Source organism: Ixodes scapularis, unplaced genomic scaffold (genome assembly GCF_016920785.2).
Source record: "Ixodes scapularis isolate PalLabHiFi unplaced genomic scaffold, ASM1692078v2 PGA_scaffold13__105_contigs__length_92229423, whole genome shotgun sequence".
NCBI classification, from domain to species: Eukaryota; Metazoa; Arthropoda; class Arachnida; order Ixodida; family Ixodidae; genus Ixodes; species Ixodes scapularis.
The window spans coordinates 28864190-28886989 of NW_024609839.1; the positions used below are offsets into that span (position 1 = coordinate 28864190).

General features: G+C 47.1%; 1 protein-coding gene across 1 annotated transcript in view; it reads left to right on the plus strand.

Moving 5' to 3' along the window:
- Nucleotides 1-22800, plus strand: part of LOC8050889 (cholecystokinin receptor) — a 44253-nt gene that overhangs the window by 13535 nt on the left and 7918 nt on the right. The window contains exons 3-4 of the mRNA XM_042289601.1: nucleotides 16659-16859; nucleotides 18902-19081. Coding sequence (XP_042145535.1) covers nucleotides 16659-16859; nucleotides 18902-19081 — 381 coding nt within the window. The remainder of the gene's footprint in view (nucleotides 1-16658; nucleotides 16860-18901; nucleotides 19082-22800) is intronic.

Below are 22800 nucleotides of genomic sequence, written 5' to 3' on the forward strand. Positions count from 1 at the left end.
TTCCGATGTTCGAAGCCATGGTTGTCCATTACTGGACCAAAGGAGTCCAATGCCTCCACCTCGCCGCTCTCCTTCAACTCTATTACGGCCAGTCCAGCACCAGGCTGGGTCTATAGGGGGGTTTTCCATGTCTCGCAAGTGGGTTTCCGCCACTCCAAATAGAGAAACACCCTTATTGCAAAGAACCGCGTACAATTCATGCCACTTTCGCTGCCGCCTTGCACCATTGACATTCAAGAAGCCTACCACCACACTTTGCTTTTTTCTACGGCGTGTTGTTAGCCTCGTCCGATTCGGAACGTAGACGTGATCGACTTCGTCTTCCGTTCTGAAACCCCGACTTCCTATCTCCTCTGTCGGTACAGGTCCTCCAACTGTTGTCGCACCACTTGGTGCACGAAGTGCATCACCTCCATCGATGGAAGGGCAGCAGGGTGCCGAGGGAAGTCCCCGGTGGTCCAATGGTGAGGCCGGAGGTCCGGCACTGGAGGAAAATTGTCGGTTAGTTTGGCTTCCCTCGTGGGTGGCAAAAGATGGTTTGCTGGGTGACAGTTGTAGCCTTCTGGGAATAAGTTGTTCAGCATCTTGTCGCACCCAGAACGAAGGCTGTCCGTGTGATCCATTTCCCTGTGAAGGGGTAGTGTGGAGCATTGTCTTTGTGGGTGTACAGGCCACGTCGCACCGGTAGTTGGAGGACGCATCTCGAGTCCCGCCACGGATGGGTATTCCTTCAGGTACTCTGGTGAAAACCCCAGGCCGATCGTATTCGGCGTTTGATTGTATCCAGAGTCGCTGGTCATCACGTGTGGTCTCATGTTGGAACGAGAACGGGGTGCGCCCGGAACCAGTTCTGTGTAGTCGCGTCTCGCAGGTGACACGCGATGGACTGGTGTCTGGTTCTTCCTGTGCCTGTTGTTCATTGACCGGCTTTTCTGCTTGCTCCCCGGAGCCCTAAAAAACGGCTTGCCACGGCCCCCAGCCGGTTTGTGACTATTTGTACTCCTAATTGCCGATAGTGAATCCCATCTGTCTGGATTGCATTTGTATTTTCAAATTCTAGGGTAAAGTCTATAAACCGTGCTTTGATGTTTTTGCACAGCTGTTCTAATTTAACATTAAGCAGCATTATCTCAGCTTGCAGTTGCTTGCCTCTGCTGCGAATCTCCGGAACTGAGCAGATGGCAAGTGCGTTTTTACGCTTCGTCCACTTCAGTCTCAAGCCTTCTATTATAGCATCTGATTGACCACCTTGTAATATATCGTTCATACCCACATGGAGGATGTACATACGAGGAACTTGTCTTGCTCGCTCTTCGTACGTTTCAATCAGCTCATGAATCTGCTCGAGCGTTCCATCTCTGTTCAGTATTATTTCCATACTCCGGTAATCTCCGACGTCTTCAGAAAACGCTCGAGCAAACAGGGCCACATTGCTGTCTCCAGCCACAATAACTTCACGGTGAACACCGGATGGCGGTCGGATCTGTTCCTCTGTTCTACTTAGTTGAGTAGTGTCTTTCGAAGTCTGCGTCATTCCATTCGTTGTACTCACAGTTGTCACCTGCGAGCGCTGAGATTCAGTTGCGTTGTTTCCGGCTGCGTGAGCTTGATCTTCCATATCACAGTTTAAGACTATCTGACTCTGCGTCGAGAGTATGTCGCAGTAAGGGTATAATTTACTCAGCTGTGTTTCATGCAATGAATCGAACGATTGACTGCTCCGCCGATCAGTGGAGTTGTTTCTCTCTAAGTTCACGATCGTGGTACTCAACTGCTTCTCGGGTATCGCTATCGGCAGTTCTTGATTGGCTGAGCACATTGATCCTAGTGGCCTGGTCCCGGTGTCCTGTAGAACCGCCCTCCATTCTGTAAGTTCTTTCAACTGAATCTCCGTTGACGTCAGCCTCTGTTGTATTTGGCGAAGTGTGTTTCCATCCGTCTCTGCCCGTTGAAGTCGTTCGGCCAATCCACTTATTCGCTCTTCTAGCTGCTCAATTTCCTGCTTGTGTATGCGGCGTAATTCAGCGACAGCTGCGCAGTCTTTGCATGATACCTGGGGCAGGTCGCCGTTGGTCTTGAGCTGTTCACCAGTGACCGGCTCAATAGAAGGGTGTGAAGCCTGCTTGGTGACCTTGCCTTCCGGTAGCCTCAGAATAGGTCTGTCCTGGATCCCCTCAGAACTGATTGTTGTGCCTGAGGTTGTCAGAGAGTCCTCCTCGCGATCAGTAAGCGACCCGGTATCAGCCTCGCAGATCGTCGGGGTGAGAAAGGGATCTGCACTCAGCTCCCCGGTGCTGCCCGGCGATGTTTCATCCCAGTCCACCTCAATCAGGAGGTCGTCAGGAACTGCCGTAGCGGCTTGGAAGCGATCGAGCAGTTCGCTTTTCGAACCGACGGTAGATAAACCTCTTGCTTTTAGTTCGCGTTTCAGATCTGCGACCTTCATCATTCGCTTCGTCGTCGTCGTCGCCCTTGAAACATATTTTTTTCTGTGCTTGTTTCGTGTTTGCTTGCCAAAATCTCCCCAACCCGCGCTTAAATAAATTTGAATTTTAGTGAATTCACTTCCGTTTATAAGTAGCGTATTGAATAAAAATATGACGTTTCTGACGAAATTATTTCTTAAGATACAGGCCTCCAAAGTTGGGGAAAAAACGGTCAAGGAGTCGAAATTAATGTTCATTTATTTATTTTTTTAAACATATTAAACAATAACAATATTTTGTTCGTACTGATAAGTACATATAGATATTACTGAAACATTATGAAACTCACTTAAGAAGTATAACTTCAGTTATTAATCACCAAAGTTGACCCCTCCGGCTATGCAAGCAGATGCGACTTTCCACCTCTACGTGATGTACGATTTTTTTGCGGTCGACAATTTCGTTTCTGGGTGAAAATAACTCTTATTTTGTTTATTTCGGACATCGGGAAATAACATATAAAATTATGAAGCAAATTAAAAAGGTCGACCAGCCACCCCCTGTTCGATCTTATCTGAAATCACCCGGAACACATATCGTATGTCATATTCATTTCCTGGTTCGGCGTGGTCGGTCCCCAAAATTTTCGAAACGCAATTCTTCCCTTCATCAAATGACCATTAAAGTGAATTGAAAAGAGCATGCAGGAACCCAAGGGTGCCCCCGGTATAGAGCATCGATTTTCTGAAAAATACATTGCTCTATAGCACAGAGGAGGCCAGGCGAAGAGCCATAAAAAAAAGGTCATTTCAACTGAAGTGTAGAAATAAAAAAAGAGGGGGGTGGGGACGTTTCTTTAAATAATTACATTCATTTCAGCTAGTGGTCACAGTGAATTTCACTCATAAAGCGGTTGCACCTAATGTCACTGATCCTGATGTCATTTATCTGGCATGTCCATTGTGCGCATGGTGTCGCAAGGCCTCAAAAACGCGAGCTATTTCTTTCATATGTTTCCTTCTGTTCTAACGGGGGTGAGGAGCCAGGGAGGAGCCAGGGAGGAGCCGCGAGCCGCAGTTTGGCCACCCCTGATCTAGCAGAATAGTAAAAATGCCGGTTTATAAATTGAAAAGCTCAAATTAAAAAAAAAATATGTAAAGAAAAACGCCTTTGGTAGATGAACTAAACTGGAGGGAGTTTCTATAGGATGTCTCCTTTTGCATTTGTGACAGCGCAGAGCGGGGAATTGCTTTATAAGGGGACGGGCATTGCATCAAACGAAAGAGCTTTTCGATGTTCACTTGGAAACATGAACGACGGCGCTTAGTTCGAGGAAAGTCGAGCTCGAACGTAGACGAAAAATAATGGCCACTTTCTCAAGTATGTTTGCCTGTCAGAGACATAGGGTATATGCAACTCGCGATTTTAGATTATTGCGCATTCTGTATGGAATATTTATTACTCGAGATGGGGGGCGCACCTCTCGGAAGACTCTCCGCAACATGTCTTGTGCGAGTGCACTCCGCACGGGAGCGAGCGAGCTACGCATGACCAGGCTCGAAAAGAGCCATTATGCTCGCAGCGCGACTCCTCGATCATTGCCAAACGTAAGGCCAAGTGCCCGGAAGGGGAAAGAAGGCAGCGCACTTTCGATACAGAATGGAAGCAAAAGCAGGAGCCTTGTCGTTTTTTATTGTCTTTGTTTTCTGTTATAAATGCTTTTCTGTTGATCAACTCAATTTCTTTCTTTTTTTTTTACAGAAAACATGACTCTTGTGTTTTTTTTTATGTTGTTCGGCTTTGGATGTTACTATGTGCTTCTTTTCTTTTTTTTCTTTTTTTTTTTTCTTCATCTTTTTGGGCATTTATGCGCTTTCTGTGTTCCCATCATTTCTGTACGAAGCAGAGTTTTCAATCTACGTCTTCTCAAGGAACAATTTTCTTTGGTCAGAAAATTGTGTTCAAGGTAACGTGAGTCGTAATTCTTTTTTTTTTTTTTTTTCATGCGTCTTTGGGACATACACCAGCTCGCTCGCGCCCTTACGTTCTGCTAAAAAAAAAAAAAAAAAAAAAAAGTCTTCGGGAAGTTCTCCTAAAAACACAGTGCTTCGAAGTGTGCATGCAGTGGCGTAGGCAGGGGGAAAGGGGGTCGAACCCCCCTCCGCCCCCCGGCGCATTGGGCCCGCTCGCTGCCCCACTCAAGTGGTCGGTCTTGCAGGGAGCGCTGAGCAAATGGAGGAGCAGGGGCTGTCTCCAACCTTTATGCTTTCGGGACGAATGTCCGTGGGGTAGCCAATGCTCAAATAAATAAGATATTCAATATTTTTTTTTCATTTACGCTTATTTGATGGGATGCGGAACTTGATATCAGATATATAGAGAACGGATATTTCGAAACATTTGTGGGGTGAAAGATGGCAATTTCAAGGTAAAGTATAACAAGCTATCCTCCCTGAAACACATAGTTAAATCAAACTTAAGTTCACATAATAAAACGCACCCATTGTGATAATATAAATCTATGTCAGTGATGTAAGGAATGCTAAATGAATTGTAAAAACAATTGCACTGTAAGCAACGGGTGGCGTTGCGCTCACGCACGCCTTGTGTACTGATCAGAATTACGTGCTTCTGGCTAGAAAATACAGCGAAAAAAAAAGTAACTGTGACTAGTTATTTCAGAAACCAATTTACAGGCTCTCTTAATAATTTTATTTATGCCAAGCGCTTACGTAATAAGATGCAGCTGCCTGCGTTCACGGCAAGGAATATCTAGGATGTCCACCGCTTGAACTTCAATATCGCAGTGAACATTGAAAAGCACGAGACCGAGCAGTCGCTCATTCGAAGTGGACGCTCTCAGGTATGTTTTCAACCGTCGCAGTGAAGAAACGAGCGCTCAGCTTCCACCGTTGTTGCGTGCAGAGTCGCTGGGGTCTAGAGGATACAATAGACGTTTGGGAATAGGGCCTTCGGACAGAAGGCGATTTCCTGTAGCGCAGACATGACCGGTGTTTCATGTTTCTCCCTCTTTCAGTGAACGCCTAAAATTTTCCTATTTTTGGCGAAGTTTTCCTCACTTCGTAAAATTTCTCTCCATCAAGACGCCCGTCTCGATAGTCGCTCACGGGCGCGATGACGTCTTGATTTCTGCTTTGCATGTCGAGGTGGCATCCGATGCAATTCGTTATCAGATTAATCTTTTCGTTTCATGGAACATCAGAAACTCCGAAGAGCCTTCATATTCTCACTACGCATATATGCGCTAAGGTATTCAAGTTCGTTTTCATGTCCGGCGCGTGGTTTGCGTGTTTGCGTGTTTGTGTGTGATGTCATTTCACCGAGTAACGGAACGACGAGTTCGGACTGACGACTTCTCATCGACCCGGGGATATGCCGCTGCTGCCTTTGGACCACACTGCAAGATAAAGCGGCCTAGCAAAAATAAGACTCTTTCCTTTGGCATCTTGTTCTGTCGCACGAATTCGTTAAAACTTTAATAGGTAACAGATGTTTGTTTTGTCATTGTTCAGAATTACCCTCGCTTTATATATGGGCCCCCAGTGTTTGTGCGAGAATGGTTGCTCTGATTTTTCAGTGGCGAGAGATTCTTTTTTTTTTTTTTTTTTTTGGGGGGGGGGGGATTTTACAAAACTACTGGATGAATCCACACTATCGCCATCCTAGACTATACTCCCTGGATCCTCAACTTGAATTCCGCATTTCATCAGGACTTTCAAGACAGCTGGAAGTGGTCCTGCACCGACTACGGCTTGGTGTGGCGTATACACACAGAAGTTCCATTGTCGGCTTCAAAGGAGATATTTCGCGACCTGTGCAACCTCCAAAGTCGAAGAGACAGTTGAACACACCCAGTGTGAATGGGATAAACTCAACAAGGATCGACAAGTGCTGCAACAGACACAGTGGCGTCCGGAAGTGCAGAAGGGCAGGCCGTTGAGTTGCATTTGGGTCGGGCTATTTTGCAGGGATGATCAAACATCGGTGAGACGTAAGTATGCAGGTGAAGCATTGAGTGATGTAAGGATGGGTGGTAATAAATTTTCTGCAGTAGACAAAAACGGGAGGTAGACTGACTGGGTATGTCAAGCAGGGCTTTCATGACAGACACACTGGAGAAACGTGAGTAATAAGACAGGATGAAACGAATGTCATCTGTGTTGAGAGCGTGGTGTAAGCCCTCGATTTCGTTTAGTTTCTTTGGAAGTCAGATCATTGCTATGTTGAAGGGGGTCTGCGATAAGACCGCCCCCTGTTGCGTCCCTTTGTTTGGTGTCAGGATGGTAGGGGTTCTGAGGGAGCCTATTCCCACTGTGACTGCACGGTCCATGATAAAGGGTCTGATTAGCTGTATGTGCTTCGGACACGATTGGTCTCGCTTAGGTTCTCAAGAATTGTGTGGTGACTGTCATTGTCGAAGGTGCCCTTGAGGTCTAGGTCAAAACTGCCTTGACATAAGTTTAGGGATGCCTGTCTGGTCGCGTCTTCCTCAAGCTGGAGGATCGTGTCTTGTGTGGACAGCAGGGGTCTGAAGCAAACATAGTGTGTGGGAGCAATTCGCTTTCTTTCGAGTATGGCTGCAACCTGTTGAGAACGACGTGTTCGAAGAACTTCGCCATGAGACGAAGATTTTCTAGTTGTGACTTCCTGCCAGGTTCCGCAGTTAGTAGTACGTCCGCGAGCTTTCATTATTTCGGGAGAGTGCCGGTTTCTCAGTGGCGGTGGATACAGTCGGTGAGAGCCTGAATAGAGTCATCGTCTAGGTTTCTATGGAGTCTGTTGGTGACCTTATCACCACCCGGAGTGGTATTCCGGCTAAGGGTGTACTTCTTTGACTTCGGCAACCTTAATTGGTTTTTCCAGCTTGTTATTTTCCGCTCCCTTATATTCGGGGCGGCGTCGCCCTCGGTGGGCTTGGCCTATGTGTTTTGAGGGCTTCCAGGATGCTGTCGCCCGTGCCCGAGTGCTGGGGAATGATTCTGTGCATGGTCTGTAGACTTGCCGCTTTGCTCTACGTCGGACCGTAGAGCAAAAAATGGCGCAGAAGTGGCCATTTTTTGGCAGTGCCCATGGTGCCCTGCAGGTTGTTGCACGCCTGTAGCCAATTTTGGCTTGCGAGATCGTTTGCGTATTCTGTGGATTCTTCGGTCACTTTCACGATCCTTCGCTTCAAAGTTCTGTTGTGTTTCCATGTTCTCAACTTCTTAAGGAGACCTTTTCTGGCCTCCCAAAGGTTGAGGAGGTGCGGTTTACTGCCGGCGTTTCTGCGGTTAGTGTGATTACTTCTGAGTCGGCTTCTACATCTTCTTGCAGCTTACGCACCCAGTCTTAGAGCGATTCGATTTTTGCTTCTCTGCTTGTGAAAAGTGGCACAGTCTGTGATTCTGGTTCTCTTGATTGCTTTCTTGTTCCGTGTCATAAGAACCGTGGTGATTTCACTTCTAAAACGCCACAGAAGGTTGACCCCAGGTATTGGGGAGGAGATCCAACACGTTGCGCCCCAAGTGGCTAAATTGAGAACTACACCCATGGGGACACGGCCGGACTGGATTCGCGCGCTTGTTTTTTGTACGACCTGTTCCGCCGCAGGAGAAGGTCTGAACATTTTTCTCCGTGGGGGTGCTGCGACCCAACTATCCTCAGTGTACGAAGGCACCCTAACTATATCTTCGCTGTTCCAACCTGGTGTTCAACGGGTTCTGTTTCGCCTGGCTCAATGGCTTCCTGCTGTGCCCCGAATGGCAAGTCAACATCGCGGAAGATTTCTGACCTGTCATTCTACCAACTACACAGCGACAAATCTCTAAGCACCCTAGGAAGAGGATACCAAAAGAAAACCTTGTTGCGAACGATACAGCAGGCACTTTAAAGGGACACTGGCAGGGTGTATTTATGCTCGCCGAGGTTTTTATTGTGAACATGGTATATGAGAGCGAGACTACCCAGAACCATGCAGTGGCGTAGCCAGGAAGAGGGGGGGAGGGGGTGTTTCTGGCGGTGTTCTTGGCGAGATGTAACTCATGGCATTTCGAGAGCCAAGTGAACCTTTTCGCAAGGCTCCCTCGCCGTTTTTAGGACTCTTATATCTCGATTATAGCAGCACAGCGGTAGCGGCCCCAACTTCCACGATGTGTGATGCCTTGCACGAAGTCAGCTTGAGCGGATTGGAGTTTGCTTGACAACTGAAGGGTCAGTGACAATAGCTAAGCACAGCTCAGCTACTGTCACTGACTCTTCAGCTTACGAGGGTAGCTATTGTCACTGACTCTTCAGCTTAGCTCGTTTTGCCGAGCTCATTATCGCGACACCGACAAAAATTAGAACTAATGCGAGGCACAAGGTGGTGAACACGTTTCAACAAGGAATCAACAACAGGACTGCGGCCTTCAACCTCAGAAAAACACGTGCCCACCGAGGAGAAAGGAATTCTTATTTGAGCAGGGAAAGGGGCGGAAAACTTTCTTCGGACAAAGAAAAACCAAAATGTACGATCCGTAAAAAGCCGTTGTCGACGGCGTTATACTCCGTTCACCCTGCAGACTACGGTAGGACATACGTGGCCGCCGGCCCATTAGCCGCCTCCCACTTATCACACGACCCGGCTCTCCGGGTCAGGCGTGGGGTAGTGTGATGACGTGGTAAACGAGAGGCGTATGACAGGCCCAAGGAGGACGTAGCTTCCACTGCAGTCTCAGCTTATGCCATCGCTAGCGCCATTGCCGACGGCCTTCGAATTCTGCGCCCTCTGACTTCGCAAACTGCGGCTCCACACTGCCCGGGCAGCCGGTGTTGTATTTCTTTTGTTTTTGTTAATGGCGAATTCCACTGGTCGTTTTGGATCACTGGCCTAAATACCCTACGGACCATGCGATTCGTGGCCTCCGACTCCACCAGCGGAAGGTGACAAGCCCCCGGAAGTGGCCGACTGTCGTTCCGGCATTCCCCATCGCGCTGTGCTGTGGTCATTTCCGGCAAGCGCCTGCATGCTCTGAACTAGAGCACTACACGGGCCTACTTTTTGAGAACCGGGTCCGGCACGACGAGAGGCCAAACGTGCCTCAGCTCGAGTTCGAAGGTAGCTTGGAGGTGTTAAAACAGTTGATTCGTTTACTAATTTCCATGAAAGACGCTGTCATATCGCAGTCACGTGGTGAACATTCGAAAGCTTACACAAATATAAAAGACATAGCTTATCTTTGATAGCAAGAAGACGTTTGTTTCCTCTTCAAAACTTCGAAAAGGAAAGGGGAAGAATCGTGCTATCCCCTGTGACCAGATTGCCCTCGTTTTCTTGCCTGGTTGCAGCTGTCCCACTATGCTGATGAAACCGCCAGGATTCTCCGTATCTTCTTGCGGGCTTAGTATAAAACAGCTTTCCTTATTTCTAAGATTAGTTTAGTGGCATCGTAGCGAGAGGCACTTTCTTTTTTTCGCTTCTTTCAAATCTAAACGACCAATGCATAAGCATTTTCTGCGTTCCGCTCGGCTCTTTAAAAATCGGCATATCGAGTTCTGGGGAAGCTCACTCGAGCAGTACAAACTTCAGAAAGTAAAAAAAAAAACAAAAAAAAACAAGCTGGACATACCGTTTTCTATAGTTCAATCTCCTCGCTATAGTACCAGTAAGCTCGTGTAAAGTGAAAAACATGCAAACTAAATACCGTTGAACCACCGCTCGCATATCTCGAGCGCTCCAAAAGCGCTCCATTTGGAGCGCGCATATTCCGCTCGCAGATCTGGCTCAAGTTGGTCATCTTCCGCTCGTAGATCTCTGGCAGCGCCCGCTCCACGGAGCGCTCCAAACTCCGCCGAACTTGCTCTGCGGGGTTTCACAGATCTCTCCGGAAGTTGACAGAGCGGCCCACGTGATTTCCGTCTAAATCGGCGGTGCGCATGCGCGGCGAGGTTGGAGAGATCGGCGGGCCTGTCGGGTCGTGGAGTTGGATCTGTTCGGGTGCGTCGCAGCGTCGGTTGTTTACTCTGGATTGCGACGGCTCGAACGCTTCTATTTCGCGTAGATCAGGGATAAAAAGCCGGGAATGTGGAGCGTGGCAATTCGTAAGCGCTGACTCTGTGATCGCGAGAGGAAGAACGAGAAAAGGAACGACAGAAAAGCCGGAGGCAGACGCAAGGTTAGGCCTATTCATTCTGCAGCCAGTGATTGTTTACCTTTTTGCACTGCATTCCGTCGGCGTTTTCCCATGAAATAAAGCAAGAAGTGGTTAGGCAACGACCGCGCAAGTGATGGTTTGTTACCTCCGTGTTTATTAAAGTCGTACTACAAATCTGAACTCCACCGCTGGCAACCGCTGTCCGTGCCCCGCCGCTTCGAGGCGGCCGAAAGGTATGTGACGGTGCCGAACGCGGACGTATTCGTGATTTGTGACATGGGCGCCGTGGTACGTATAATTTCACCCGGTCTGTGTCGCGTGTTACTTCTGCAGCTAAGCAGTGACAGTCGTCACTGGTCGTCGGAAAGGTTAGCCGGCTACTGGTCAAGTTCGAGTAGCGGCCATTTTGTACGGCGGAGGGGGAAGGGGTGTGAGGGAGGTCGCTCCAAAAATGCAAGTTTATCTTCCCTTCGTCGATTCGGAGCAGGTCCCAAGGAGCGGAATTTTGCCTCCCTCGCGGATTTTGGAAAGTGCTCCAGATCTACGAGTGGAATTCACCATAAGAGATTGCTTTCAAGTATAGGGTGATTTCAGATAAGATCGACCAAAGGATGGCTAGTCTACATTTTCAAATCAACTGATGTTTTTATATGTTATTGTCTAGTGTCTGGTATGAATGAATCCAAACTTAGTTTTGACTAAAAAAAAATACTTGGGGACAGGAAAAATCGTAAGGCATGAGGTGGTGGACAGTTGCATGAACGCGCACTGATGGAGGGGGCCCGTTTGAGAGTGAATAACTAAAGAGATAACATTAGGAGAACTCTAATACGTTTTAGGCGCAAACTATGGGTATAGCTTGCTTGTAATATAAAGTAATCATATTTATTTGAAATTTATTTATTTTTCTAAAAATTGACAAACATGCCCGCTCGAACGACAAATGGCAAACTTTGGAGGTCTGTATCTCATGAAATAATTTAATCATTATGATATAATTTGCAGATATTATTCTATTAATATATAGCTAGTATTTAAAAAATAACTAAGGTATCTGTGTGATACAATAGTTAGGATATATCTAGTCAAACATGGAAAAAAAAATCAAACAAAGAAAAATTCCGATGCGAATAAAAAAAAACACCACCCTCGATTTTTTTAAAATTTAGGTAACCTGTTATACTCTATTTCGGCATTCATTTCCATTAAAAACATGTTGCATCATTTTATTGAGAAAGAAGATACAACTCCCCAAAGTAGGGTCCTTTTTCAAAGCCTACACTTAGCAGTGTTTTATACAAGAACTGACTCTGAGTTCCAGTTTCATGAAACCAACACACATCTTTTATATATTTTTATTCAGATGAGGCCAATGATAACTAAAGAAATCGTTCACGCACTTAAATTAAGGAGAAACTACTGTGTACAAAGAGGTATCATATTACGGACTAGTGATCCGAGAAAAGATCATGCAGCCATCGGCCACTAGGAACTTTGTTTACTTTATTCTCCTGCGACACTATATGCTATTCCCTCTTCCGCTCTACCTTCATCTCTCTCTCTCTCTCTCATATATATCCCTGATATATATCCAGAACAAAAACATGTTCAAGCATTCCCTTTCTGCGTGGCAGTGTTCTGTGGCTAGCAAAAATCATTTCCTCGCTAAGCTCACGATTATGGCAAAATAGTTGCCGGAAACCGCAGACGACATTCGTCGCTAGTTCTGGCAAAACGGCCGATACAATCTTTTTTTCGCATTTCCCCGCTCGCTGTCAAGGACAAGGGGGTTCGCTTCAACCAGCAAAACATGGCCGCCGACGCCTGTTTACTGAGCAGTCATGCCTGTCGCCATCTCACTCGCTGGCGTCACGGGCGATAATATCAGGCACAAAGGGGCACACCAACCGGCAGCATTATCCCCAAATACTCGAGCCTCGCGTAAATACATAGAGTGTAAACGCTGTCGCCATGTTACCGTAGTAAGACCGCCCCCCCCCCCTCCCCCAACGGGGGACTGCAGTACGCGACGGCGTACTAACACAACGGCGACGATATCGACATCGCGGGCTCCGAATTTTCCCATAGTTCTACTCTACGGGCATTTCTCGAAACGCTTGATATTGTGTACGCCCGCCTGGAAGGATTTCAGGCGCGTAGTTAAGATAAGGCGGTTCTCCGCGGCGAAAGAAAGCAATTTCACAAAAGCTTAAAAGCGGCGGCGACGCGTGTGCGGTGAACGCTTGTAGTTTTGGTGTAGACAGGGTGTGTGTGTTCTCGTTGTTGACACCAGCCGGCGATAAGGCACTGCAGGCGGTAGCTCAGTACAGCAAGGGCTAATCCGAGTGACCATCAACGTAACCCCACCGCCAACCCCTTGCGAACCGGTCGCCGACATGGCTCAGGCTGTGTCATGAACCACGTGGTAGAAGCTCGGGTGCTTTCATATCAGCGCGTGGAGGGACGACAGTGCGATTCCGGAAAGTCTTTTTCGAAGGCCGCTGACCAGAATTTTTTGTCTGGAGACTTTCCCTCTTTCTTCCTTTGACGTGGATCAAGCTTTGCCGACAGCCTCAGTTGTGACCTCTCTTTTCAAATGTACGTTTGCAGTGAGTGAGCTTCTCAGCCTCGGACTTGTCACTTGTGCACCCAGTAGTTCTTTCACTTGGCAATTATATGCCATCAGTTGGGGTTTAATTTCTATTATTTATGTATACATTATGAAGACGACCTGGAGCTCCGAATGAGTGTTTTGTGCAGATTACTTTTGCAAACACAAAAAGACTATACCAAAGCAGCGGAATTTTCGAAGTGTTGGCGAGTTGGACCTAAACTCGTTGAAGCAAATTCTTCCGCCTGACTGTTCCACCAAAGTGAGTGCGACGGACTACCTGTGCTACCATTGCTTCATGCACATCACTAAGGAGATCTTGATGCGAAGCTCAGAGCAGTGCCCTGACATATTTGTGCCAGCTGAAGAAGCAATTGAAGATCTAAATCGCAGCATACTACCTACAGATGTGTCGCCGCTGAGACAACCAAGCGTCGTAAGAAGTCGGGACAGGCCTGCCTATGTCAAGAGAAAGCAGACAGAACTGGAGCAGGTTGCTGTCAAGAATATACGCTCAAGGCTACGTATTGCGTACGACAGGGACGCACCATCGGTTTCGTCCGAACCAACATGCTCCACACGCACTGAGTGGGTGGACAACTTTCGGCAGGCCTTTGAAACCGCCACCTCTCTCCGGGAACGTTGTCAACTGCTTACACTCCTGCCGTCAACACTGACGAAGAATGAGGTTCAAAAGATGATTCCACAGGCCTCAATGTACCTCATCAGTAAATCCCGAAAACTCAAGGAAAAGCATGGCGTGTGTTATGAGCCGGATCCTTACACGAGGTGCAAGGTGAGCCCTGAGAACCTGTCTGCTGCCCCAGAGTACTTCACGAAAGACGAGCTACAATGTTCGCGCCAAAGTCCCAACCAGAAGGACGTCATCTCTGTCATGCTCAACGGAGAGAAAACGTTCGTGCCAAAGCGCTTCATGACACGCTCAATACGAGAGGCCTTCCGTATATACAAAAGACAAGCATCCCGATTCCGGCGTTGGGCTAACGAAATTTTATTCGTTGCGCCCTAGATGGGTCCAATGTATTCCACACCGGGAAGTGTGCGTTTGTGTGCGCTGCGCCAATTATTATCTTTGTATTGCCGCTCTAGAGAACGTTACAGGCTCAACATTCAACACTCGTGAAATGAACTCGGCATTTCTGTGCGACCCAGCAACAGAACTGTGCCTTCAAGGAGACTGTGATCACTGCCCAAAAGGCCAGTTTCTTACACTCCAGGAACTTGATATCCCGGAGGATGAAGAGCTTGTGCTTGCAACATGGGAGTCCGGCGACCTTGTGAAAAAAACTTTGGAACCTGAGACTTTCCTAAAAGTCATCCAAGTGACGGTTGGAAGTTGGGTACTTCACAACCATATCCGGCAAACGCAAGGTAAAGCGATCTCGATGAAAAACAGTGCATGCAACGCGGGAGCATTGTCTTTCATTTTGACTTCGCTGAAAACTGGACCATCGTGCTTCCTGACGAAGTGCAAGCATATCACTGGAAAAAAAACAAGTTTCGATATTTACATGTGTAGTGACGACAAGAAAATCTACAAACAGCTTTGCCATCATCAGTGAGGACCTGTGTCACGACGCCGCTCACGCTTGCTTGGCTCTAGAAAAAGTGAAGGAGTGGGTTGAAGACAACGTTGCGGTATAGTCGTACGCGACGTACGTAAGTGACGGCGCCGCCAGTCATTTCAAGAATCGCTACCAGCTTCACCAATTTGCAAAGGACGATTGCCCACAAGCCCAGTGGTTATTTTCTGCATCTGGATATGGGAAAAATGCATGTGACGGAGTTGGCGGACTCGTGAAGTACCAGGCCACGCTGAACAACCTGAGAGAACGTTCAGTAAGCGCAATTCAGACGGCCAGGACAATGGTGAGTGTTCTATCAAAGAAACTGAAAGGCGTGCATCTTGTATATCTGGACGAAAATGAGGTTGTTCGGTATCGTGAACAAAAAAAAAAAGAAGAGTGGCTGACGGTGCGCGCCTTCCCTGGCATTCAGTCTTGGCACGCGTGGCGGCTCAGCAAGTCATCAACAGAAGGGACCTGTGACGTATATGTAGCACGGACAGTCGGATCTGCTTGGAAGCAACTTGATTAAATGGGTACAGCGAGGAAAACCTTAGCGTAAAGTGCCGAATTTGATTTCCCAAGGACTGCTCATTTTGAATGCAGGGACATCTTATTTATCACATTTTTCTTCACGGGGTATTTAACCTACTGTTTTTGTTGGTGGTTACTAATAATTTTTATCTGATCACTATAAAAAAAATCCCAAAATGTTATCCTCGAGCAGGATAAAATATATCGGCTTGCCACGATTCATTCATACACCGAGAGCATCGAAGCTGCTCCAGTTAGGCACTATGGCATCCGTCACCTGAATTTGTTTGTAATCGTAAATACACAGCCAACCTAAATATCTTACTATTATATCTTTGTTTTTGTGTGTGGAAGTAAAGTTAATTATTTTACTCTAGATGTAAAATATACCGGAAGGTACAACTTCACACTGCATCATCTTTTCTCAAATCATTAGTCTCTAATATGATACCACTTTGTACGCTTATGTAAAATGCTGTATATAGTTTCTCCTCTTTTTTACTGTGTGACCGATCGCTCTTTTTATCAATGACCTCTTCTGAATAAATGTATATAAAAGATTTGTGCAAGTTTCATGAAACTGGAACTCAGAGTCACTTCATGTATAGGACACTGCTAAGTGTAGGCTTTGAAAAAGGACCCTACTTTGAGGAGTTGTTTCTTCTTTCACAGTGCAATGATGCAACATGTTTTTAATAGAAATGAATGCCAAAATAGAGTATAACAGGGTACCCAAATTTTTAAAAAAATCGAAGGTGGTGTTTTTTTTTATTCGCATTGGAATATTTCTTTGTTTGATTTTTTCCCATGTTTTCCTAAATATATTGTAACTATTGTGTCACTCAGATACCTTATTTATTTTTTCAACAATAGCCATATATTAGTAAAATAATGTCTGCAAGTTATGTAATAATGATTAAATTATTTCATGAGATACAGATTTCCAAAGTTTGCCATTTGTCGTTCGAGCAGGCATGTTTGGCAATTTTTAGAAAACTAAATAAATTTTTAATAAATATTATTACTTTGTATTACAAGCAAGTTGTACCCATAGTTTGTTTGTAAAAAGTTTTAAAATTCTCCTAATTTTATTGTTTTAATTATTCACTTTCAAACTTGCCCCCTCCATCAGTGCGCGTTATTGCAACTGTCCACCTCTCCTTGCCTTACGATTTTTCTTGTCTCCAAATTTTTTTTCTGGTCAAAACTAAGTGTGGATTCGTTTATACCAGACACTAGACAATGTCATATAAAAACATCAGTTGATTTAAAAATGTCGACCAGCCACCCTTTGGTCGATCTTATCTGAAATCACCCTATAGCAGCTATTATAGGACAAGAGAGGACGCTCTGCTTTCCTTTGCCGCAGCCGTGTCCGTCTGCGTGTCCGCCTGGACCCTGATGGCCATGTCCGTGGAGCGGTACTTCGCCATCTGCTACCCACTCCGGTCCCGGACCTGGCAGACCCTCCGCCACGCCCAGCGGACCATCGGCGCCGTCTGGGTGGCCTCGCTTCTGCTTATGCTGCCCATCGCCCTGCTCAGCCAGCTGCAGCCTGTCAAGGACTCGGGTCAGTGCTGCGCCTTCCGCGCCCGGTCGCCGTAAAAGAAAGGAGAAGTGGAGGGCAGGGCTCTGTTGAAGGATAGAGTAACTGTATGCTCCGCTTGCGGAGAAAAGTATCGCAGTGGTGCTTCCAGGACGGCCATGTTGGATCCAAGCCGCAGTGCGGCCGGGAAGCGACCGTCGCTTCTGCAGGAGAACTGGAGGCGCGGATGGCGTTGTGTGGCTGTGAGGCGGAATGTTGCTGTGCGTCGTCCCATCATTCGTTTCTTGTTTTTATCTATGCCCACGGTAGAACGTACTAGTAGCCGACGAAAACGTCGTCCCTCGGCAAGCCGTAGCAGCGCGTTGTTGTCTGGTCCAAGGTGCCCGGATGTGCTGGTGGCGCATAACTCCGCGAGCACGGCAGGCACGGGCAACACGATTGTCCTCCGTGTCGTCTGCTTTCCGGGCTTAGGAAACATGTTTTAAAACATTTCTCGCATTAAAAAACAACGCGACTACACTGTACCCAGTGACTAGACATAGTGTCTAATGGTCGAGGCCCCTTCTAGTTCGGTCAATTTTAGTGTAAGATGTATATTTCGTTAACGCAAAAGGAGAAGCGTGCTCCGCCCGAAACTCGGTGCCTGCAAGGTCGCTTTCTTTTATGAAGTTTTGATAAACCTCGGCGCACGTGACCGCTTCTCCGCCGAAACTAAGTTGGAGGCGCAATGAAAAGGAACGCGATACTCTGGTTCTGAAAGCAGAACCTATGCACCACTGCAATATCTGCAAGTCCTCAGCTCAGCGTGCGATCGCCTCAGCCCAGCACGCGCATGTTCGCCGCTTCGAAAAGCGAGCGAATCGCGCCTCGTACGCAAGAACACTGAAGATGGAACCTGCAGGAGCAATTTTTTTAAAAGGCCTATACAGTTACTTAGTGCCACTATATAAGCTACGCTTCAGAGTAACGACACTTGCCCATATTGTGGCTTAAGATCATGGGTGCCAGTTATGAAGCTTTATCTGAAATTACAGGAAACACTTTTCCGCTTAATAAAAATGTTTACGCAGTTTGCGATAGGCAATATTACATAAGCTTCCTGCGATAGGCAAAGCAATATTACATAAGCTTCCTAACACAAGCTTCCTAACACCGAATCTGATGTTGAGGAAGTCGCACTTTTTAATCATGACGATCGGCAGTTGCGTCTGCTCTACACAAACACCAAAATGGCGGCGCCCACAACAATGTCGGGGAACAGAGTGCCGATATAAGCGCAGCTAATTTAGTGGCTCTACAGTTACTCTAACCGAAAGTAAAGCCCCTCAAGGGATGCTGGCAGCGCCAAACAGCTAGGTGTCGGAAGATGAATTACCCCCTTTTCTTTTTGTATTTCGCGAGACGGTTCGGCCCTGTGCCAGTGACACTGCTCGTGCATCACGATGCCTGTCGCTGACGCATGATGACAGAGTTATCTGTGAAGTTCGAACACGCATCAAGCATGTATCGACTTATGTTTGCACTGCACAGATACGTACGCTTCGAACATGTTTGCAGGCAGTTTTTGTAGAGTCAATGACCGTCATACAAAACAGAAACACGCTCAGACTGTGTCTCCAAAACTGTCTTTTGTGCAGTGTATCAGCAGCTGTGTTGTTTGCGTGTTTAGACAGTTGGAAGTTAGTCAGCCCCAATGGACGTCGCACTGTGACCCCGTGTGTGGTGTGTAAGTCACATCTGTGAAGTCTGTGACGTTGAATACGTCACGTCGCAGATCCACATGACGTGAGGTCACGCGGAGCTGCCGAAAGAAAGGCTATCCCACTCAAAAAGGTTCCTTAGGAAATTTTGTTTAGCTGTTGACAGACGACGACGATGATCTGCAAGCCTGTCTAAGCATGGTTCAGAAAACTACACTCTGGAGGTTTCAGAATTATGCTTGCACATGCTTGCAGCTCATTGTCATCGTTTGTAAACAGTTAAACTAAATTTCCTAAGGAACCGGAAGTTGCCAAACGTCGCTCAACTATTCTGTCAATGACGAGCACTCTCCTTCCTCCCTGCAGGGAAGATGAAGTGCCGCGAGGACTGGCGCGAGCCGCTGTACGAGCGACTCTTCACGCTCTTCTTGGACGCTCTGCTCCTGGTGCTTCCCCTGCTCGGCATGACGGCCACCTACTCCAGGATCGCGGCCACGCTGCGCTCGGCCATGCATCACGCCCCCTCCGACGTCGCCTGGCACAACGGTACGCCACGGGACGAACTGTCCAGTTTTTTTCAAAGGGGAAATGCAACAAAATTCACTTTTCTTTTCTTTTTTACATTACAAGGGTTGATTGGCATTAGCGGGACCTAATTGTCAATGGCACTCAACGCCATTGACTAAGAAACCTTCCTGTTGCGGTGTAATTTCAATATTAAAAGCGAGCGTAATCTTTCAGTCTCTCTTTCGCAAAACTTGATAACACGTGGTTTACAGGGGTACTGAAACGAACCTGTTTGCTCTAATATTTTTGCTTAGATGCGGTCTATGTTGTGGCGGCAGCCCAGAAACACCAGTCTATAGAGACTAATGTTTTTGGGCTACGGGTAGGAAAGTTAAGAAAACTAATTTTAAAACGAATATAACTGATTTCAAGATTGCGCCTGATGGCCGTCTGCGAAAGCTCCGTTGGAATGCCGCCACGTCATCGGCCTCTAGGAAGCAACACCAGTTGGTGGCAGTATGGCTCGCTCGTGGAGTTACTTAGTCTTGAATGTGACTTGGTGCGGAACGCTAACAAGTTCCTTAGGTTGTTAAAGCTCCCACAACTAGTGCTTCCACAACGTGCATTCCACACCATCAAGATGGGCGTTCTTTGCGGGACCTCTGCCATGCCGAACTATTTTCCCACGTAAATTTTCAGAAAAGCGCTTATAACATTTGAGTAAAATATATCGGTTCGTGCTGAAACTTTGGCATTTGGTCCGGACCTCTAGCGCTACCTTTGGGCGGAAAATGAGAGTTCGGCGACGAATATTTTTATTTTTGCAGTTAAACCTTGTAAACCATTTAATGCGAAAGCATTAACTGTCTCGTGGAGCGAGCTGACGTCATCAGCTTTGAAACCACGCCAAACGGCTCTTAAATCCTTCTCTAAGTCAAGCCAGCTTCCATTCGCCTGTTACCTACGGCACCTTTTACACCGCTTCGCTCTCATTGGCTCCCGTTCGCCGGACACGCAGCGCGCCACCTCATGGCGCAGCGTGTCCGTCAGTGCCAGGTCAGCGCGCCAACACGCGTAGAGCAAAAATGATGTACATGCTTTCGCATTCACAACTCATAAGAAGTGCTTAGAAGTTAGGTGTACCTCGAGCTTTTTCTGGCACACCCTGTATTCTTTACTCAGATGCTCAAAATACGTGCCCAAAAAGGTTAGATGGCGCAAACTTTTGAACATGGTCAGCACGTTGCGTTGCCATACGAGTGTCCGAGTGCTTTTCCGATCGCACGCAGGTGCGTTGGGGAGAAGTAACAGAACACGGGGCGTAATATGGACTAGTTTACGCAAGATTTCAAATCGCAGAAAAGTACACTCGCAAATATTATAATTGTTACTATTTCACAAGAGAAAAATTGTTTTTAACAAGTCAGGTAAATCTAATTGATTGGATTACAGTCAGATTAATTTGACTTCAATCACTGTAGCTACAAAATAGAGATTTCTTTATCACTATATATCTTTATACATGGCACATCGATTGATCCATCCGCCCGATCACTGAAAAGAGTGCGGAAGAAAGAGCTGCTGCAAACATAGAGTACAGTTTAATTAGCAACTTTTAATGCGAACACAGTAACTGTCCCATGGAGCGCAGCCGGCGTTGACTGCTTGTGACCGCGAAAACACTGCTCCTAAACACCGCGCGCTAAATTATCTCCCAAACGGCAGTTAAAATGGCTGCGACGCGTGTTCCAAGGAACGCGCTACCGGCGCGCGTGCTAAATTGCCTCCCATACTGCAGTTAAAATGGCTGCCACGCCGCCCGGCGCATAGTTCGAAGGAACGCCACTCCACTGAAAGGCCCTCTTCCTGGCGCTACGGTCTGCACGCCGGTAAGAGGGAGAGGTTGGCTAAGCTTTGCAGAGCGGCCGGCCGGCTGCTCTGCAAAGCCCGCCCGGGCAGCCTCCGCAGAGGCCGCCTGGACGGGCTCAGCGCGGAAGCTGCACGTTAATAGTCTTAAGTGTCCTCCTGAATTTTTTATTGATGTAAACCCTGTCATACTACAACAAAAACTGTTTTTTTTTTTTTTGTTAAAACTTTTTATCGATGCAGTTATTGTATAAAAATAAAAGTCAAGCAATTTTCTCTTTTTCCGAACTCGTACGACTATTTGTCCTGTTTCGTTTTACCTCTTAAAATCATCTGCAACTTTCGTTCGGCATTAAAAAAAACCCTGAAAATAAAGAAAATAAAAAAATTTAAGCAGTCTGGAAGGGACGCGTGCGTCAAAAAAAATTTAAGCTAAAAAAAATTTTAGAACAATACTTTCGGTGCGAGGATTTAGTTGGTAGTCACCTCCTTTCCACTAGTTTTCTCTCTCGGCATTTCGGGCGGGTGGAGGAGAGGTGGATCGGTTTCGCCTTCACGTTGAGGTGGATAGAGCGAATGACCATATTGTTGAGGTTAAAAGGGCGAATGACCATTTCGTGACGTCGTCGACTTTGTGCACAGAATTTCATATGAATTTTTCACCGTCAATATTGCTTTAGAAAAAATGTAGTGTAAAATACCAAAGTGTTAAACAAAAATGTTTTCTTTTCAGTGGCCCTTTAATGCTGCGCGTCTCTTACTTCCGTCGTTTAGCGCATCCCAAGATCTCTCTAATTCAACCCGCCTCCTCTTTCAAGGTGTCTGTGACGGCCGTGGCCCCATGGGTTGTACGGTCAATAATGTGCCTTCTGCAAGGCCTATGTTATGATGGGCATATGTCGCACTTCATTGGCTACTTCATGTGAGCGAATGGTGGTCTCGATCCTAGGGTAAAGGGCTGGTTCACACAGCCCAATTTTCTTACCTTACAAGTCACCGGAACATTTGAGTCTCGAATGTCACCTGTCAGGCTAGCGTCTTTCTTTTTTGCGGTTTCCACGTCTCTTGTGGTTCGGACAACTCAACGGGCACGGAGAGAGTAACTAAATATCAGTGCGTCGTATCTTAACCGAACAACCCGGAAAGCTCCTCCTCTTACGGGGGCGCCCCGTGGTGTCGACTGCGCGCGGCATGTGACGAAATCGTGACGTTTTTGGACCTAACGTCAGCCGAGGAGAGAGAATTGCCCCGTTTCCGGGCAGCTTCTCTCCTCGGTCTCGCCTCCTTTCCCCGTCTTCCCCTCCCTCCCCACATTCCTCAATCACCGCAGCAAGAGGAATCCTCCGGCATGGGAAAAAGCGCGTGTGTGTGTGTGTGTGTGTGGGAGGGGGGGGGGGGGGGGGACAGAGAACCAATGACGTCATGAAGGAGGTTATGTTTTGCTCGTTTCTGTAATTTTAATATTCCTATAACTTTCAAAATAAAGCGAATTTTGAGAAAAGAAAAAAGTTCACTAATGGCCAATTCGCGTGGTTCTTTCTGCGCGCTCTGAGCGCTCTTTCTAGAGCACTCGAAATCGGTTGGTTGAAAGAGAGTGCTGTGGCCTGATCGGGTCGTTCATTCCGAGGGCGCCTCTCCCTCTCAGAGCGCTCTCTGGCACTCCGTCTGTAGCCGTCGAAGTGCGGAGCGGCGCAGGCGTCACGTGGTAGCTGGACGGTGATCATGTGGCTTTGTTGACGATGGCCGGCAGTGGTCTGTGGTCAAGGAGGTTAGAAGTACTAGGAGGGGGCACGTTACAATATTGGTGAAGCCTAGTCATAAAAAATTTAAACGATTTTGTGCCCAGCGTGACCGCAGATCTGTCTGGCGATTGGTGCGCGTGACATGTCACG